Raw genomic sequence first — 16,992 nt, 5'->3', positions numbered from 1 at the left:
CGAATCATTGTGATTTTGACTGAAGATAAGGTTTTGGATGGCTTGCGACAAAGCTGTGAAAACCAACGGAAAGATGAGGGGACATGTCCATCCGACGGCCATTATGAAGAGTATGGTGCATTCCTTTGATCTTGGAGAGATATTAAATTCATTCACGTGTTTGGCATTGCAGCTAAATGATTTCTTTTCATTGCCTTTCTTTTTTTTAAATCTCTATTAATTATCTGGTCGATCCCAATGACGTAAGTCATACATCACGGCAGCTAGAGTCAATGGCTTCTTCAGATGAAAGGCAAACTTTTGGACCGGTATAAGAAGAATTTTTAAAAATATAAAATAAAATAATTATTTCATAGTCTTGGTTTCTCTTTTATAGTCTATAAATCATTGATATACTATCTTTCTCTTTATATAATTGAGGTTAAAGAGGAAGATTAAAATTTACAAGGAAATGCTCAATAAGATATATCTAATCTCTATATTAATTATTAGCTTTTGAGAGTTCACATTGCTCCCCTTTAGATGACTTTCAAATCCTTCAAACTTTACTTGTTGGTCTACTAATTTATCGTCTAATTGACGACTAGATACACCATCAGTCCATTTGTTTTTTGATTACCTCAATCTGAGTTTGCTAATGACTACTTGAGTCGATTAAATTCCACCATCAGTTTTAAAACTGCTCCACTATATTCTTTAGGTGATTTGGTCGTTGCAACACAATTTTATCAAATCAATGATTCCTTTCAATTTTCTTTTTTAGCATCATTAGTACCACATATAAATTAACTATATTTGAGATTGACTTAATCATAAATAAAATTATTTTAATTATTCACTGACTAATTTGATTGAATTGACTCCGTAGTGAATTTAGCTCACCATTCAATTAGACTTAGCTACAAAAATCAATTGAAACTTTGATTACGATCATCCTAAGTACTAAGTCTCACCTAAGTTGAGAAGTGTTCTCTTCTAATAATATATATATCGTTTAACTCTCATAGCTCACATATGAAAGCTTACCTTCCACGACTTGGCCTCACTATCAAAGTCATTATCTGTTAGGTTACACGTCTCTCAAATACATTGAACCCTAAACCCTCAATTTGTTTCACGTGTCATCTTTTACATTCACCTTTATCGTTTATCTTTTTCGTCAATGTTGCATCTCAATTATCTTCACTTGTATGCGCTTTCATATGGCTTATACCGTCCTTGAGAGATTCCTTTTTTTATTTTATTTATTTGTATAGTTTTAATACTCAATCTCGAATAAATCTTATCATGAATTTTCATATATTATAGTAAAAAGATAATTATACTCATTCTAGATATTCTACTGTCCGTCTTTATATTATATGAAGAGAGATAAATTATGAAATTAACTTATAATCGACTGCTAAATTAGCTATGAGTGTAAGGGATGTTTTTTTTCGGGAGCACATGCAACCGTCGGCATGAATTTATACAAGTGGACAAGAAAAAGATAATATTTATAAATTCTGCCTCTATAATTGTGTTGTATGCATGCTCTCTGTTTGTAATCTCATTAATTTGTCACTGGGAATCATATCCATATTTATGTTATTTTATTTGAAAAGATGAAGTTGGTATCAATTATTCAATTATTACGTTGAAATTATAGAGGTAGCTCATTCAGTTTCATTAACTTATTTTGATTAATTCTGAAGATGACTGATTCAGTTCTATAAAAATTTTTTACCGTTACTGAGATAAATCAGAAAGTACTCGTAGCGGGTTGATCTATCGACACATTGATCTTAGGTTAACAATTCATTTTAAAAAAAACCATCTTTTAATTCACCGAAATCAGGATTTAATACTTCCATGTCTAGGAAACTCAGAAAGTTAAAGCTTATTAACTTTCGAACAAACACATTTGTTGGTTATCCATCGTTATCATTTTTCCTATATATTGCAGCTTCTTTCTATGAATATCTCTGCTTTCTATAGCCTAATGCTGACTCGATCGATAAGAAACCAGTGCCTATGAAGTTTGATTGAGTATATTCCAAATTGTTCCGCACCGATCACGGATCACACCTCTCGAGATCACCACGTAAACAGTGGCAAGAAATTAGTTCAGCCTTCACATGATTCAACAGGCTTGTCAATGCACTTTTGTACCTCCACCAATTGCTTGGTAGCAACTGCCATAGTGCCATGCATCTCCAAAATAATTCCCCCTTCTCCTTGTTCTTATCGCACCATCGTCAGGTTCCAGCCTATTGCTAGCTTCGTCCTCGGGCCATGGCTTCCTCTCCTATCATTGCACTCTACATTACCATCTGCTGTCTCGCATTCGTGATGTCGAAGATCACCATCTCTTTTCTCCTCTACAAACGATGGGCGCGCAAGCGTACCATCATCGACGACACTCTCTCGAGTTAGTAAATTAACAATATATATGTCACTATTACTAGCCATGGAGCCTTGCGTGGAGCTCAATAACGTAGCAAAATTCTGTAACAGGCGGAAGAATGGTGATCTTCAGGTCCCCTGCGACACAGTCTCTGAGCTCAAAAGCTTTCATGAAGAAGACGATGAAGCTGTCGAACAAGGACATCATAGGTTCCGGTGGCTTCGGTACCGTCTACCGTCTGACCGTCGACGAGAACACTGCCTTCGCGGTGAAGAGGCTGAACAAGGGGAGTAAAGACATTGACAGCGGATTCGAAAGGGAGCTGGACGCCATGGGAGACATCAAGCACAGGAACATCGTCTGTCTCCACGGATACTACATTGCGCCGCAGTTTAATCTACTCATATACGAGCTGATGCCCAACGGAAACTTGGACTCTTTTCTCCACGGTAATTAATTCATGTGATTTGCTCGATCTGTCTGATGGAGTTAGTTTGACTGTGGCAATTGCAGGCAAATTGAGCAAACAGAGTCCTCTTGACTGGGCCACGAGGCACAGAATTGCTGTCGGCGCTGCAAGAGGACTATCGTACCTGCACCACGATTGCCTGCCTCACATAATTCACAGAGACATCAAGTCGAGCAACATACTGCTCGACCAAAACATGGAGGCCAGGGTTTCGGACTTCGGACTGGCGACGCTGATGCATGCGGATCAGACTCACGTGTCCACGGTCGTTGCTGGGACGTTTGGGTATCTCGCTCCTGGTACTTTGGTTTAGTTCAATTGGGAATTTGTTATTCTGGCACAAAGACATTTTTGAAGGTCGAACTGCTCTGACGAGCCGCGTTGTTTGCTCAGAATATTTCGATACAGGAAGAGCATCGACGAAAGGGGATGTTTATAGCTTTGGCGTGGTGTTGCTTGAGCTGCTCACAGGGAAAAGACCCTCAGATGAATCATTCGTAGAGGAAGGCACAAAGTTGGTGACCTGGGTAAATTCTTCCTCGTTGTCCTTTACTTACACTTACCAATGTTTTTCGGTAGATTTTCCAAAGGAAACTTTTGAATCCTTGAAAGGCCTTCCACCCGCATATTTTTTTCTACTAGAGTTTTCAATAAATCAGCTGTTTAACATAGTGAAATTTAGAATCTAAAAATCATTATAAAAAAAAACTCAAAGGGTGTTGTAACAAATGAAGGTTCTTCTTCTCCACCATCTTACTTTCTTCAAGTCCTTTGTCATTTCTCCATCTTTGAAGTTTTAAATTTCCTTCTCAACCATTTGGAGGAGAAATCTTTTTAACTTCTTATATTCTTTATATGATTTTTTTTTTTAAAAAAAAAATCCAATGCTTAGAATTAATGGTGTTAGTGACCTTCTTAAAAGTGTCGTTCCCTTTTAAGCCTTATAGATAAAGAAAGAGTCTTGCTCTCAATCCTCGTCCTTTACTTCACAAGGGGATTTTACTTATTTTGATAGGAGTGGACACTCCCGAGAAGAGATAAAAGAGAAATATTATAATTTCAATATTTTTCTATGTCATATCTAGGGAGATTTGGTTAAACCGAATTAAACTTAAAAGTTCGGTTCATTGTTTCGAAAATTAATTTTTGCTTAAATATCAAATTTCAGATAATTTGATTTTTATTTTTAAATTTCTAATTATGTTAAATCAAATAAGTTGATTTTTTCAGCTAAACCGAGTTAAATCGTGCCACGATCGTGTCAGGTGCTGGAACATGGGACACGGTCATGTCAAATGGCATGGCTAACTCATGTTCTCTTTTGGACCTCAAATTTGTATTTGTTTTCTTTAAAAATTCAGTTAATTCAGTCGAAAATCGAATTAATTGATATTTTATCAATTTAGTTTGTTTTTTTTAAGTTTGATTCCTTCGATTAATTCAAAAATATTTCAATTTGTTTAATTTAAATTAAATCGGTTCAATCAATTCCGTTTTGAACCAATTAATTGCTCACCTCTAATTGCATCCTTTTTTTTCCCTCTGTATCATTGTTGATTTTTCTGTTTGGATGACCTTCGACATTACCTCATTTCTTTTTTTATTACTTTAACGGTATGAGCAATGGTGGCAATAGGTTAGAGATGTTGTGCAAGACCAAAAAGAAGAGCACGCGGTGGACAGTAGCCTTGGGAGCAACTTCTCCGTTGAGGAAGCCAAGGCAGTCTTTCACATTGCAAATCAATGCCTAGAAGCAGACCCTTCAAAGAGGCCCACCATGATCAAAGTTCTTAAAATGCTTGAGAAATCACGTTCCAAATCACTCAACAATTAGCTGTATTTTGAGACTATGGAAAACATTATGCATTTGTACTTTTTTTTTTAATCTTGATTAATATATGTGATGATATCTTTTAGTTAAATATGCAGAAGTATGAGCAACAGTATCAGCATTGTATCATTAATTAGACCATTCTCTTAGTTATTAGTTCATTAATTCCTCGAGAACAAAATATCCATAATAATAGTATAGCTCTCACCAAATTCATGCAAGGTGGCATAGACCGGCGTGCTGTGATATTACAATAAGCAAGATAAATGGAAACACACCTATATACATTCAAACCAGCTAACTTACGCAGATGGGCAGAAAGTCATACTTAAATATCTATGATCTAGTGGCAGATATATGGAAAGTCTGTAAACTACCCTCAAGCTGCTTCTGCAAATCCAATTTGGAGTTTTCCATAATCGAACACAGTATGGTACACTCCCATGAAGATATCACCAAGTATCCTGCAGTCATGGGAAGCTACATTAGAAGAGAGGAGCTGCAGTGTAGCATTAGTATCGCATGGTATCATAGGAACGGTGGCGTACCAAAGTGGACCTTGAGATACATCAATCGCCTGAAATCCACTGATACATTGCTTAGAATCTCCAGTTAAAACTTCAAGAATATACTGCAACAAGAGAGAATTTTGAGAGAATAAGAAGAGAAAATCAAGGACATGCTAAAGGCCACAGGGGCTATTGTGTACAACAAGAAAGTTGGTTATCATCCAATTTGCAATCTTACAAATATCCTACAATTTTGAATGAAAGATGTGGAAATATTTTTGAATTAATTGCAGGAACTATATTTATAGGATTTCGAAATCATTGCATAAAATGATAATGGTCATGAACATTATGTACCTGTTCAGGTTTGAGGTCAAAATTCCTTCCACCGATGTTGAATGAAATAACAGGCATGGAGGACAGACTGTCACAGTCAACAGCTGATTCTCCCATTGGATTAGGTATTCGCTCGCATAACTGAAACCAAGTCTGAAAGTTATAACAACAACAAAGAAGCTAGATAAGGAATTGTGATGTGCAACTTCACCTCATTGAGATAGTCCAACATCTGCTCCAGTGACTGGTTCAGTTTGAGCTGATTTTGCATCCATATGACTGCCATTTCACAATAGGCACACATATTGTCTCTAGCAGGAGTAACTAATTTCTCAACTCTCTTGTCAACGACGCTCTTGATTTGCAAACTAATAAAAGAAAAATTAGTGAATTTTTTATAAGTAACAACATGAGAACAAATTAGTCAGAGCATATTATGAAAGTCAGATAACATTTGGCTAATTGCTGACCTAACCCCTTGACTTCCATCAAAAGCACAGAGACCAATCTGTGAACAAATCTTTGCTGGTTGTTCCTATAACACAAACCATAGCTTCACTCTTCAGCATTTATTGATAATTATTTAAAGATTTAATCATGAAGGGTAATTTAAGAACCTTGTTCACCAACAAATCCATAATCTTTTCACCATATTGTGTAACTACTGTTTTGCACTGTTGGTTAACAACGCCATCGGCTCCAATTTTCTGGTTAATTTGTGTAATAACAGTCTGCAGAGAAATTGTTAAAGGGAATGTTAACTACTGCGCCAATTTAAAAACTAAATATTAAAAGGATTATGACTTTCAAATTGAGAAAGGAAAGACCAACACAAACTAAGTTGAACTCATGTACTACTAGTGCATTGAGAGCCAACTAAAACAAAAAGGTTTGCAGCTTCTCTACCTTCAGATAAACAAATAATAAATGGATTTACTTAGTTATGTGAACCAACTATTTCATTTTCTAGTAAGATAATAATTGGTACCTTTTCTGCATAATGTTTGGATCCTAATCTGAAAGGTTTGTTCTAAAGTGGTGCCAACCTGAGAGTAAAATGTATTCTACCTTTTTCTAACTTCTAGATTAACCCTCATGATTGAAATCTAGGGGTTTTGAAATCCAAAATATGAAGTACCATGAGAAATAGTGCTTTTCAGGATTGAAACAAATATTGGCATATTAATGTCAAATTTGCAAATGCATTAAAACAGGAGTCAAAGACACTTGGCTGCCATACCCTCGTAAAGGTACATCATTTCACATGTGATACCAAGAAATTTTATATGAAATTGTTAAAAGGGTTTCTTTACAAACTTACTGTTGGACCAGCAATCAGTGAAGTACCAGAATCAACAATTGCAGAACAACCTCCAGAACAGAATCCTGACCCAAATAGATCAAAAAAAAAATCAAAGGGCATAAAAATAGACACATCTATACTATATAAGTAAATAAACAAACAGAGTGCATAGAACTTTATGGCCAACCAGTTGTTTGACCACCAAGAAGGACATCTTCCATGTCAAACTGCAAAAGACTTTGAAATTCAGGATTTAAATAAAGGATAGAATCTTATATCCTGAATTTGTTTGCTAAAAAAGAAATGGAATCAACCTGCCAATACCCCTTCTGAGTTATAGGAACATATGCGTGTTCACCTTTGTAATGCCGTCGGTCAGTCCCTCCAAAAACAACTTCACCTCCCACTCCTTCAGTTGCATCACGGTTGAACCAGAACGAGAAAATTGGCTCTTTTACAAGACTTTGATTGACTATGTTATACCTGTTAAAGCATAATTGAAGTTTATTTATGAAAATTAGCAGGTCATTTTCTGGGCACGTGATTCATAAGGCCAGGTATGTGACACTCAAGAAACCTTCACAAACATTGGATTAGTGTTAAATGTATTGGTAGACATCATCTTCTTGTTCACATGAAAGCAAAAGTCATAATACACAAGTTGCCTATTCACCTAAACTGGTATTTGATACAAGAAAACAATAACAATAACAACTTTCTGTTGAAGTATTTTAATGTTCAATTTTGTAGAAAGATTTATGGTTTGGAATTGTGCCTTCTCTAGGTACGTGAGTGTAGTAGACGAAAATGATATAAGAGAATTTCTTTAGTCATCTACCAATTAAAATCTTCTTGATGAACAAATGTATCTGAAGCAAATGAGCAATAAGGTCAAAAATAAAATCTTTTGCTTTTAAATGCATGACTAATTTTGTTTTAGTGCAACATTTGCCAATATTTTATAATTGTTTCTGAGGTCTTGCACTAGTGGTCTCTAAGCATTACTGTTACTAGAGCTACTACAGCTGGAGATTCTAATTGCACTACCATTGCAAATCTAAGACATTTGCTAGTAGAGTTGGAATTCTTGTGCCACTTGGGAGCTTGTTCTCACTTTATTGTTATTTAAGTAATACGTGTGCTATTATGTTTATGAAACTTCATGTACTATATCCTTCTGTGTTGTTTATTGCATTTTAAGTGAAATACGTATCAATTCCCTTGAAAAAGCTGTGACTAACACAACCCCCACATGCAAGCCGGGTAAAGGACCAAGCTTGACACATCATTGACATGGTTCTGAGTTAAAGATGGATAAAAGTTTATGTCCTTCCAAATAACCTTGGTAGAAGTTAAGTTGGGAAAGATCAAACCAACAGGGAGAAATATGAAAAGCCAACAGAACAATATGGGATACTACTTATCTTAGAATCTTAAGCTGATTGAGAAAACACAACTGTTAAGCAATAAATAAAGCATAAGAAAAACCTTCAGAGTAACTTGTTAAGAAAGAAATAAGTAAAGGAATATGTTAAAAGAAAAACTTGACCATCCTCAATAATCAAAGCATGGTTAAGTATGCCATGAATACCATAAAGGCGCTGCATTGTCAACTGAGATTTCTTGGAATCCAAGCCCTAGTATTCCATCAAATTTTGCCATCAAAAAGGTTGTGCTCGGCTCTTTAGTGGCTTCAATAAATGCCTGAAAGAGCAAAGAACAGCATTCTCAGTTTCTATGCAGGAGTTTGTAATTTTAGAAGATGGAAACAGATCAGATTGGAATCTATGCACCAATCTGATTATTGAGGACATATCAGTCAGACCAAAATTGGAAATTTACTAGAAAATGCATAACAACTCAAGATTGAAATTTTAATCACTATAGACCTGATCCATGATGGCAATGTCACCAACTGTGACATGATCTTGACTAAAGAAACCTGATATTGATCCACTACCATAGTGAATACTTGCAGACTTCCCTAGAAAAAAAAAGATTTTAAATAATTGGTTTAGGTGTTAACTGAAAGAAAAAAAAGAAAAATAATGAGGAGGAGGAGAAGGAAAGCTATCTACTAAGCATCCAAAAAATGGGTAATGAATGGAATAAATTAATATTATCATAACTCTAATACAGACCTCAAGAAATGACATCATCTTCATTATCGTACAATGTAGATGATGCACTACTAAAGTCAGGATATAACTTGATTATCATATAGAAAAATAAAATAAAATGTGCCTACAAAAGGAAAACTTAGCTCTACTCTTTGAGAAAATTTTATCTTTACCCCATGATTTTTATTACTTCTGAAAATAGCCTCATTTCATTATTGTCATTTTACTTCTCACACTTTCACAAGGATTGTCAAAATGCCCTTGTAGTTCTTTTGTTGTTTTGCCCCCACCCGATTGTTAGTATTCATTTCGACAATACTTATGAAAGTCTGAGGGTAACCCGATAATAGTAAAACTACAAGAGGCATTTTGAAGAGATATTAGAAGTCTATATATATATATATATATATATTCTTTCCTAACCAATCTTTAAAATATTTAGCGAACCATATTACTTATAAAAAAAACATTCCACAGGTTAGATACATTTTAGGCAAAAATCAAAAGGACACCCCTTATTTTCATTATCGTTTAAGGGTGTCCCATTTTCAAAAAATATCAAAAGGAGAGATAAAATTATAAATAAGTTTTTCTGTAAGATGACAAAATTAGCAAACAGTCTATAAGATGACAAAATTCGCAAGAAGTTACAACTTAAACACTAATTTTTTTTTTGCTAAATTAAGAATACTAAGTTAATTAGTCATTCACTTAAGCCAAACTTCAGATCAGGAGTATGAGATAAAACACGCGCAAAAAAAAAAAAAGGGTGCTTCACTGGGTTTTCAGATTTCTGCCAGAAACCATCATGATGAAGTGTTTGGGCTTAGAAGACTGGTTTAAAGTGAATTGAGTAGCAACCCGTTATCATTCAAGTAGTTACTGACATTTTACAAAGAGTACTTGCAGTTTCTTGCAAAACTAACCAGAAAAATGAAAGAAACGCTAAACAGGGACTAACCATCCTTCCGATAGGTGCTAGATTGGCTTGACTTGTATTTGGGATGGAAATAGCAGGCAACCTGTTCAACCAAAATCAAAATCATTTCCTCCTCCTACGTTAACAAGTGAGCATTACAAAGACTAGGAAGTTGATGACTCACCGAGAAATAGCACTTGGAAGACGGCACCCACAAATTGGAGCTCCCTGTGTCAAAGATCACCGTAAAGTTCTGCGACGGAGAGCCGATGCCGATCTCGCCAAAGTACTGAGCGTTCATGTAGTTCTTGAGGGAGACAATGTTGCCACTGTCAGGCCCCACAGGCCCGTCCGGCCCGTCCGGACCATCCGGCCCGTGCTTGAGCCCGAGACTCCCTCGCAGACGGCCGTACGTGCGAGTTTCCAGAGCACCGACCCCCTCAGCGCCGCGAGAGAGACGGGCGGCGAGCCGGTCGGTCCGGTCCAGCGGCCTCTTGGTCAATCTGATCCTGAAAAGGCCGTCCGCCGAGGTCGGAAGCGTGACGGTGGCCAAAATGGCGACGAGAAAGCACGCCGGGAGAATTCTGCCCAACCTCATCGTGCAAGTTCTGAACTTGGCCATCACAGATGCCCCAAAAAGTGATTTTTTTTACAGCCGAGAACTGGTATGAGAGACCAGCCGAACAAAAGCAGAGGAAATAAGTAGGGAGAAGGCATGAGAGAAGACGCCAAATTGCTCCATCACTTCGTCATTTTAGAATTTTGTATCACGAACAATGATGGAATGGACAGGAGCGACTATAAACCAGGAAGAATGGGGCCGGAATAATTGCAAAGGATCTGCTTTTGATACATTGCCAGGGAAAAGAGGTGGAAGGTGAGAAATTAATTGAAATGCGTCCCATCACTTCGTCGGTATCCAATCTCGCAGGACAGATTTTCATAAATTCTGAAGAAGGGGAAACTGCTCTGAAGATTTCTAAAAAATACGAGTAATTCAATTGCTTGGAATCTACGAGATAAATGCATTTTTATCATCTTGTCATGAGCAGCTAAATACTCGCGAGGTTCATTGATTGACATGAGGATCGTATAGCTCCCCCCATATGGGTCATAGTGAGAAGATCCAGAAGATAGACACTCCGTGTATTGATGGGCTAACTTCAAAATTCTTAGATCTTGTCCGTGTAACTCTACAACAAAACGTCTGGATAAAAATAATTGGGTGTGAACTTAAGTTGAATATAAAAATTTTAGGATTGTTCTCTGAAAACCAAAAAGGTAGGATTTCGGTTAGTTAACGACCGGACAGTTGAACACCCATCTGAGTAAAACCCAAGCGGAATCAGAGATACTTAATCTCATACATATTTTTAATATATGATTGATCAGATAAAGACCGAATGAACATATAAATTCTATGTGAATACCCGGTCGAGCAAAGTCCAGGCGGACTCAGAGATACTTAACATTATGTATATCTTTAATATACGATCAATCGGACGAAGACCGAACGAACATACAAGTTCTATGCGAATATCCAACCAAGAAAAGCCCATACAGGTCCAGAGATACTTAACTTCAACCATATCTTTAATATATGATTGGTCGAACGAAGACTGAACGAACATACAAGTTCTCTGTGAATACCCGGCCGGGCAAAGTCCAGACGGACTCAGAGATACTTAACCTTATGTATATCTTTAATATACGATTGGTCGAACGAACATACAAGTTCTATGCGAATATCCAGCCGGGAAAAGCTCGTGCGGGTCCAGAAATACTTAACTTCAACCATATCTTTAATATACCATCAGTCGAACGAAGGCCGAACGAACATACAAGTTCTCTATGAACACCCGGTCGGGCAAAGTCCGAGCGGACCCAGAGATATTTAATCTTATGTATATTTTTAATATACAATCGGTCAGACAAAGGCCGAACGAACATATAAATTCTCTGTGAACACTCGGTCGATAAAGCTCGAGTGAGCCCAGAGATACTTAACCTTATGTATATCTTTAATATATGATTGGTCGGACGAAGGATGAATGAACATGCAAGTTCTATGTGAACACTCGACCGATCAAAGCTCGGACGGACCTAGAGAAACTTAATCTTATGTATATCTTTAATATACGATCAACCAAACGAAAATCGAACGAACATACAAGTTTTATGTGAACACCCGGTCGGGCAAAGTCCGGACGGACCCAGAGACACTTAACCTTATGTATATCTTTAATATACGATCGGCCGGACGAAAGTCGAACAAATATATAAATTCTCTGTGAACATCCGACCGGGCAAAGCCTGAGTGGGCCCAGAGATACTTAAACTTATGTATATCTTTAATATACGATCGATCGAATAAAGCCCGGACGAACTTAGAGATGTGTGGCCTTATAAAACTCTTAATATGAGATCGGCTGGACAAAGACCGACCGAACACGAGGCTTCCCTTGTACGTCCGGCCGGGTAAAGATCGGGCGAGCTTAAAGACACTTATTCTTAGAGAACTCTACATATCAGCTCGATCACGTATAGGTTGACCAAGTTTTAGTTAATTAATTTCATCTTATCTCTAAAATAAAATTCTAACCTACATAATCTGATTTATGGTATGAAGCTTTGGTACACTATGAGCGCTATATTAGAACAGATCCCTGTAGAATATAATGTATGACAAGGCAGATTGATACAATGACAAATAATACGTCCAGTTTTATGGACAGGCCGAGATACCATAACAGAGTACCATGATAAAACAATATGGTCGGCGCTACGAGTCGGTCGAAATATATGCAGTAGACAAACAACCGACAATATTTTAACAGTCTGGCATAGTTATCGAGAATATTTCTTTGAAAACTTCTATGGAGTTTATCTAGTTTCTTATCGATGATTCATCTATAATGACATTTCCCTCTAATGATTTTAAAAAAGATTTAAGTTATAAATGACAAAAGAGGTATATATGTGGGTAGAAAAGATTCCTCGGAAGCTCTTCGAAGAACTACCTAACAAACTCCGACGCATGATGACAACTCATGGTCATGGAGATCATAAGAGGTGGTATAAAAAAAAGGGTCTTCTCCGTTGGTGAGGTACGTAATTCCTGCATTAGAAACCTTCATTCGCGTATCCATTACTGTTCTTTTTTTCCACTTGTAAGGAAACTGTATAGACTTGAGCGTCAAAGAACCTTGTCAGGACTCCTTCTCTGATCTTTGATCACTAACACTTCGTTAGATCGATTGATTATGTGCAAGATCATTGAGAAATTTTATCCAAGATTAGAGAATTAACTATTCATCAATAACTATCTATCTGAGCATCATCTCCTTACATGATCAACTCCTAAACCTCAGATCAGAAGACAGTAATCTAGCTAGAGCCAAGTAGCCAACTATCTCCCTGCGCTTTATCTCAAAATGACAATCGGAAAATGACAAGTAGCCAACTTTCTTGGCTGTTTGTAATGATTCAAGACCATTTAACAATCTAATAGTTATATGAACCAAATAATTGAAGGATAAATTGCTTTTACTGGACGCGCCAATAATAATTGAGAAGAAGAAAAGGGGGAGAAATAGATGGAATTTGAAAGGGAGAAAACAGTGGACAAAGCTACTGACGATGAACAATGCACATATTCCCCACACAATTTATTCATGATTTGCAGAGGACAGAACTTTGAGAAAGGGCAGAGGTCGTACGGATTGGACCGGGTTATGCTCATTTCTTTTTATTCTGTTTTTCTGAAAAAAAAAACAATGATTTCATTTTTTTTTCGATTGTTTAAGAAAGAAAAGAAAATTTGTTTACATTTTTTTTAAATTTAAACATTCTTAGAAAAGAATTTTTTTTTTAAAATTTTGAATTAAATATTAAATATTCTTAGCTATACAGTGTTATGTTATGAACAATTTACTATGGATCCTTACCATCTTAAGTTTCCTTGCACCCAACAATGACCTTGAAAGTTCTAGGATAAATAAATAAAAGCATATATGCTATTATGATCTTTTATCATAAATGCTATACAATAAATAAATAAACTCTAGATTTATTAATTAAAATATGCTATTAAAATTATAGTAATTTCCTTCATAATTTGATTGTCTCAAGGAAACTATCATCAACGCCACCATTAGTAGGGTGTCACTAATTCACGTCCGTGATTAATTCAACCAAACAAGAAGCTCTTGACTTCATTTTAAGCATTTCATTTAGCCCTTTTAGATAGTGCGCCATATAGTTGGACAATTAGTTCCTCAAGTATATATATATATAGCCCCATATTCATCCCATTAAGTAAATCTAGAAAGTACTACGATTGCTTTTGACATGACACCTCAACTTTATTAGTAGTTCAATCACTGTAAATGTATCTTATGTGAGAATTAAATCCTAAATTGGTTGAAAATACACTCTACCTCTTACCAACATACCAAGCCTAGGCAATCACATATATACCTTCATGTCCTTGATTTAAATTGCTTCGCAATATCACTTGCAATTCTTAAACTTAATTCATTATGAGTGATATAGGGTGTTAAATGAGAACATCGGGCTGATGTGGAAGGCGGAGTCAAGGTGAGGTGAAAGTCCAAGTCAAGGAAAGGTAGCAATCAACATGTCACCCTTGGGTAAAGCTCAGTCTCTCATCCAGTGTTAAGGTCCCCAATTCAAGGATGGGTGGTCCTGCTTGAGGAACGAGCATTACAGTCCTAAGTATGGTCAATTTCCCGACTAGATCTGAATGGCTTGAGATATTACTTCAGTGGTTAGGGACCAGTCCTCAATTGTGAGGATGCCTAACCGAAAGGTTGGTCTAGTCCCTGGGGACTTAGTTTTCCATTCTCTAGAAGATGAGCAGCCCTGTATACGGTAGGATAGTCATAAGGCCTTCCGGGCTCAAGGGACCCGATTCTATGATTTCACTCAGATCTCTAGATGCCCAACATGCATTCAAGCGACCCTAAGAACCGGACGGTACTTTACTCAGATCCCTAGACTCCTAGCATATATTCGAGCGACCCTAAGAATCGGATAGTATTTTACTCAGATCTCCAAACTCCTAGTATATATTGGAGCGACCCTAAGAACTTGACGATATTTCACTCAGATCTCCAGAATTACTACACATGTATATCAGATCAGTGTAGAGTGTGGGCCAACCTTATAAAACATAAGGTTTCATTTATTATTCGCCTAGGCAGAGCAGCGCCTGAATGAGATATACTCATAAAATGCAAGGTTCCATTTATTATTCGCCCATACAAATCAACGGTCGGCTGAGATATACTCATAAAACGTAAGGTTCCATTTATTATTCACTCTGGCAAGACAACGTCTGGCCAAGATGTACTCAGGGAACATCATTATCAAAGAATTCTAACAATTTATTAAAGAATAACAACCGTCTGTCAAAGAATATTCCTCTAAGATGATGCAGGTCCAGGGAACCTTCCTCTGAGGCGATTATGCTTCCCCTCAGCCGACACATTATGACAGTATATTCCTTCAACTGCCTCCTTAATAGCGCCAGTTACAAAAAGGACACACACAAGTAGCGGAAGTTTCATCGGACTAACTATACACCTTCCAGTATGCATATGCTCCGTTTCTCAACAACTTCTAATACTCGACATTCTCTGTCATCTCATGATTGCGAAAGTTATAGAGGTAATATATAAGCATAGGGTCCTCTCCAATGGCAAGGTACACACACTTCATTACATTAAGCGTGTTTGTTGTTCATTACTACTGTTTTACTCCCTACCCAGGCATACACTCACTTGAGAGTTGGTGAGTCTTCACCAGGGACCCCTTCCATGGTTTTTGGTCGCTAACGTTCTGTTGGCTCGTTTAAGTGTGTGTAGGGAGCTCATCACACCAGTCAAGCATCTTCGATCCCATCTAGAGGTCTTCATCTAGTCAACGTCGTAGCACCTACCCAGCGCATTATCTCCATCTTTCAGACAGGATCATATTTGGCACCTTCTGTGAAAAGTTTTTCCTGAATCTGAAGCTCAGAGATGGAAGAATCTGGATGACTCACTGCAGTCACATTGACTCCAGAGGAGCTAGAGATGTTGATCAATGCTTGGGCCCAAAAACTAGTGCAATAGCAACAACAAGCAGCTATTGGTGGTACTTTTCCACCTAATTCCGTTATGTTGACAACACCACATCAGAGGGTAAGAGGAGCTCAGGAGGGAGGCCCGGTGGAACATTAACCCATTCCTCCAGCGATCGACTTGAACCCTCCTTATGTTCCACCAATCCATCTACCTCCTGCGCCTCACTCACCAATAGCGCGCCGTTGGGCACTCTTCCATATGCCACCCGAGTACATGGGCCAAGAAGGACTACCTCAAGAATCTTCTGGAGAAGCACCTGTCCAAGAGGGGTGTAAAGGAAAAGCCCAAGTAACTTGCATCTCTCCTAAGCGAATTAGCACTCCGTTCTCTCAGGGTTACTAGATAATAAGCTTCCAAAACATTATCATACTCTGGCAATAGACAAATACTCGGGAACAACTAATCCTAAGGACTACCTCCTAAAGTTTGAAAACACCACACTCGTCCATCAATATACGGACAACATAAAGTATTGAGTATTTCTCACCACACTCTCGGGCTCATCACAGAGGTGGTTTAAGTGACTGTCAGCCGAGTCTATACACAGTTTCAAGGATTTCTACAAATCCTTCCTTCATCATTTCATTAGCAGCTGACATTACCATAAGATCCCCTTGAGCCTCTTTTCACTCAAGAAAAGGCCTAATGAAACTCTCTGAATCTATCTTAAGAAGTTCAACTAGGTGGACATGGACGTACCCTCGGCCACCCTAGAGATTTTGGTGAGTGTCTTTTAATTGGGGCTCACCGACAATCATTTCTTTCATTCCCTTATCCGAAAGTTGTCCAGGGACTTCAACCATTACTCAGCTAGGCAACCGAGTACATTGACATGGAGGAGGCACAAGCTTCACACTCGCCCAGGCATCCGCCCCGGAACACCAAGCTCCTCCTCCGCCTCCACAACTTAGAGGAGCCTGAGCCGGTCCCCAACCTCACCTTCCATGTTAGTAGAGGTGGACAAGCTATT

The 16,992-nt window shown here is 37.6% G+C and overlaps 2 protein-coding genes across 2 annotated transcripts; one reads left to right on the top strand and one right to left on the bottom strand.

Annotated features, from left to right (window-relative positions):
- The first annotated feature begins 2,026 nt into the window (after positions 1 to 2,026).
- On the top strand, positions 2,027 to 4,789 carry LOC122022503 (receptor-like serine/threonine-protein kinase At1g78530). Its single transcript, XM_042580523.1, has 5 exons — positions 2,027 to 2,410; positions 2,497 to 2,835; positions 2,900 to 3,154; positions 3,249 to 3,382; positions 4,492 to 4,789. Exons 1-5 carry the CDS (start codon positions 2,275 to 2,277, stop codon positions 4,687 to 4,689), a joined length of 1,062 nt encoding a protein of 353 aa, XP_042436457.1. The 5' UTR covers positions 2,027 to 2,274; the 3' UTR covers positions 4,690 to 4,789.
- Positions 4,790 to 4,858: 69 nt separating this feature from the next.
- LOC122022502 (aspartic proteinase oryzasin-1-like) lies at positions 4,859 to 10,580 on the bottom strand. Its single transcript, XM_042580522.1, has 13 exons — positions 10,058 to 10,580; positions 9,916 to 9,976; positions 8,724 to 8,818; positions 8,426 to 8,538; positions 7,149 to 7,317; positions 7,022 to 7,061; positions 6,853 to 6,917; positions 6,149 to 6,262; positions 6,002 to 6,066; positions 5,743 to 5,899; positions 5,553 to 5,672; positions 5,235 to 5,317; positions 4,859 to 5,150 (listed from the first exon to the last, which is right to left on the bottom strand). Exons 1-13 carry the CDS (start codon positions 10,493 to 10,495, stop codon positions 5,066 to 5,068), a joined length of 1,605 nt encoding a protein of 534 aa, XP_042436456.1. The 5' UTR covers positions 10,496 to 10,580; the 3' UTR covers positions 4,859 to 5,065.
- Between the last annotated feature and the right edge of the window lie 6,412 nt (positions 10,581 to 16,992).

This window comes from Zingiber officinale, chromosome 9B (genome assembly GCF_018446385.1).
Source record: "Zingiber officinale cultivar Zhangliang chromosome 9B, Zo_v1.1, whole genome shotgun sequence".
Lineage (NCBI taxonomy): Eukaryota > Viridiplantae > Streptophyta > Magnoliopsida > Zingiberales > Zingiberaceae > Zingiber > Zingiber officinale.
The sequence above is the reverse complement of the archived record's forward strand: the minus strand, read 5'-3'. Positions and strand labels throughout refer to the sequence as shown.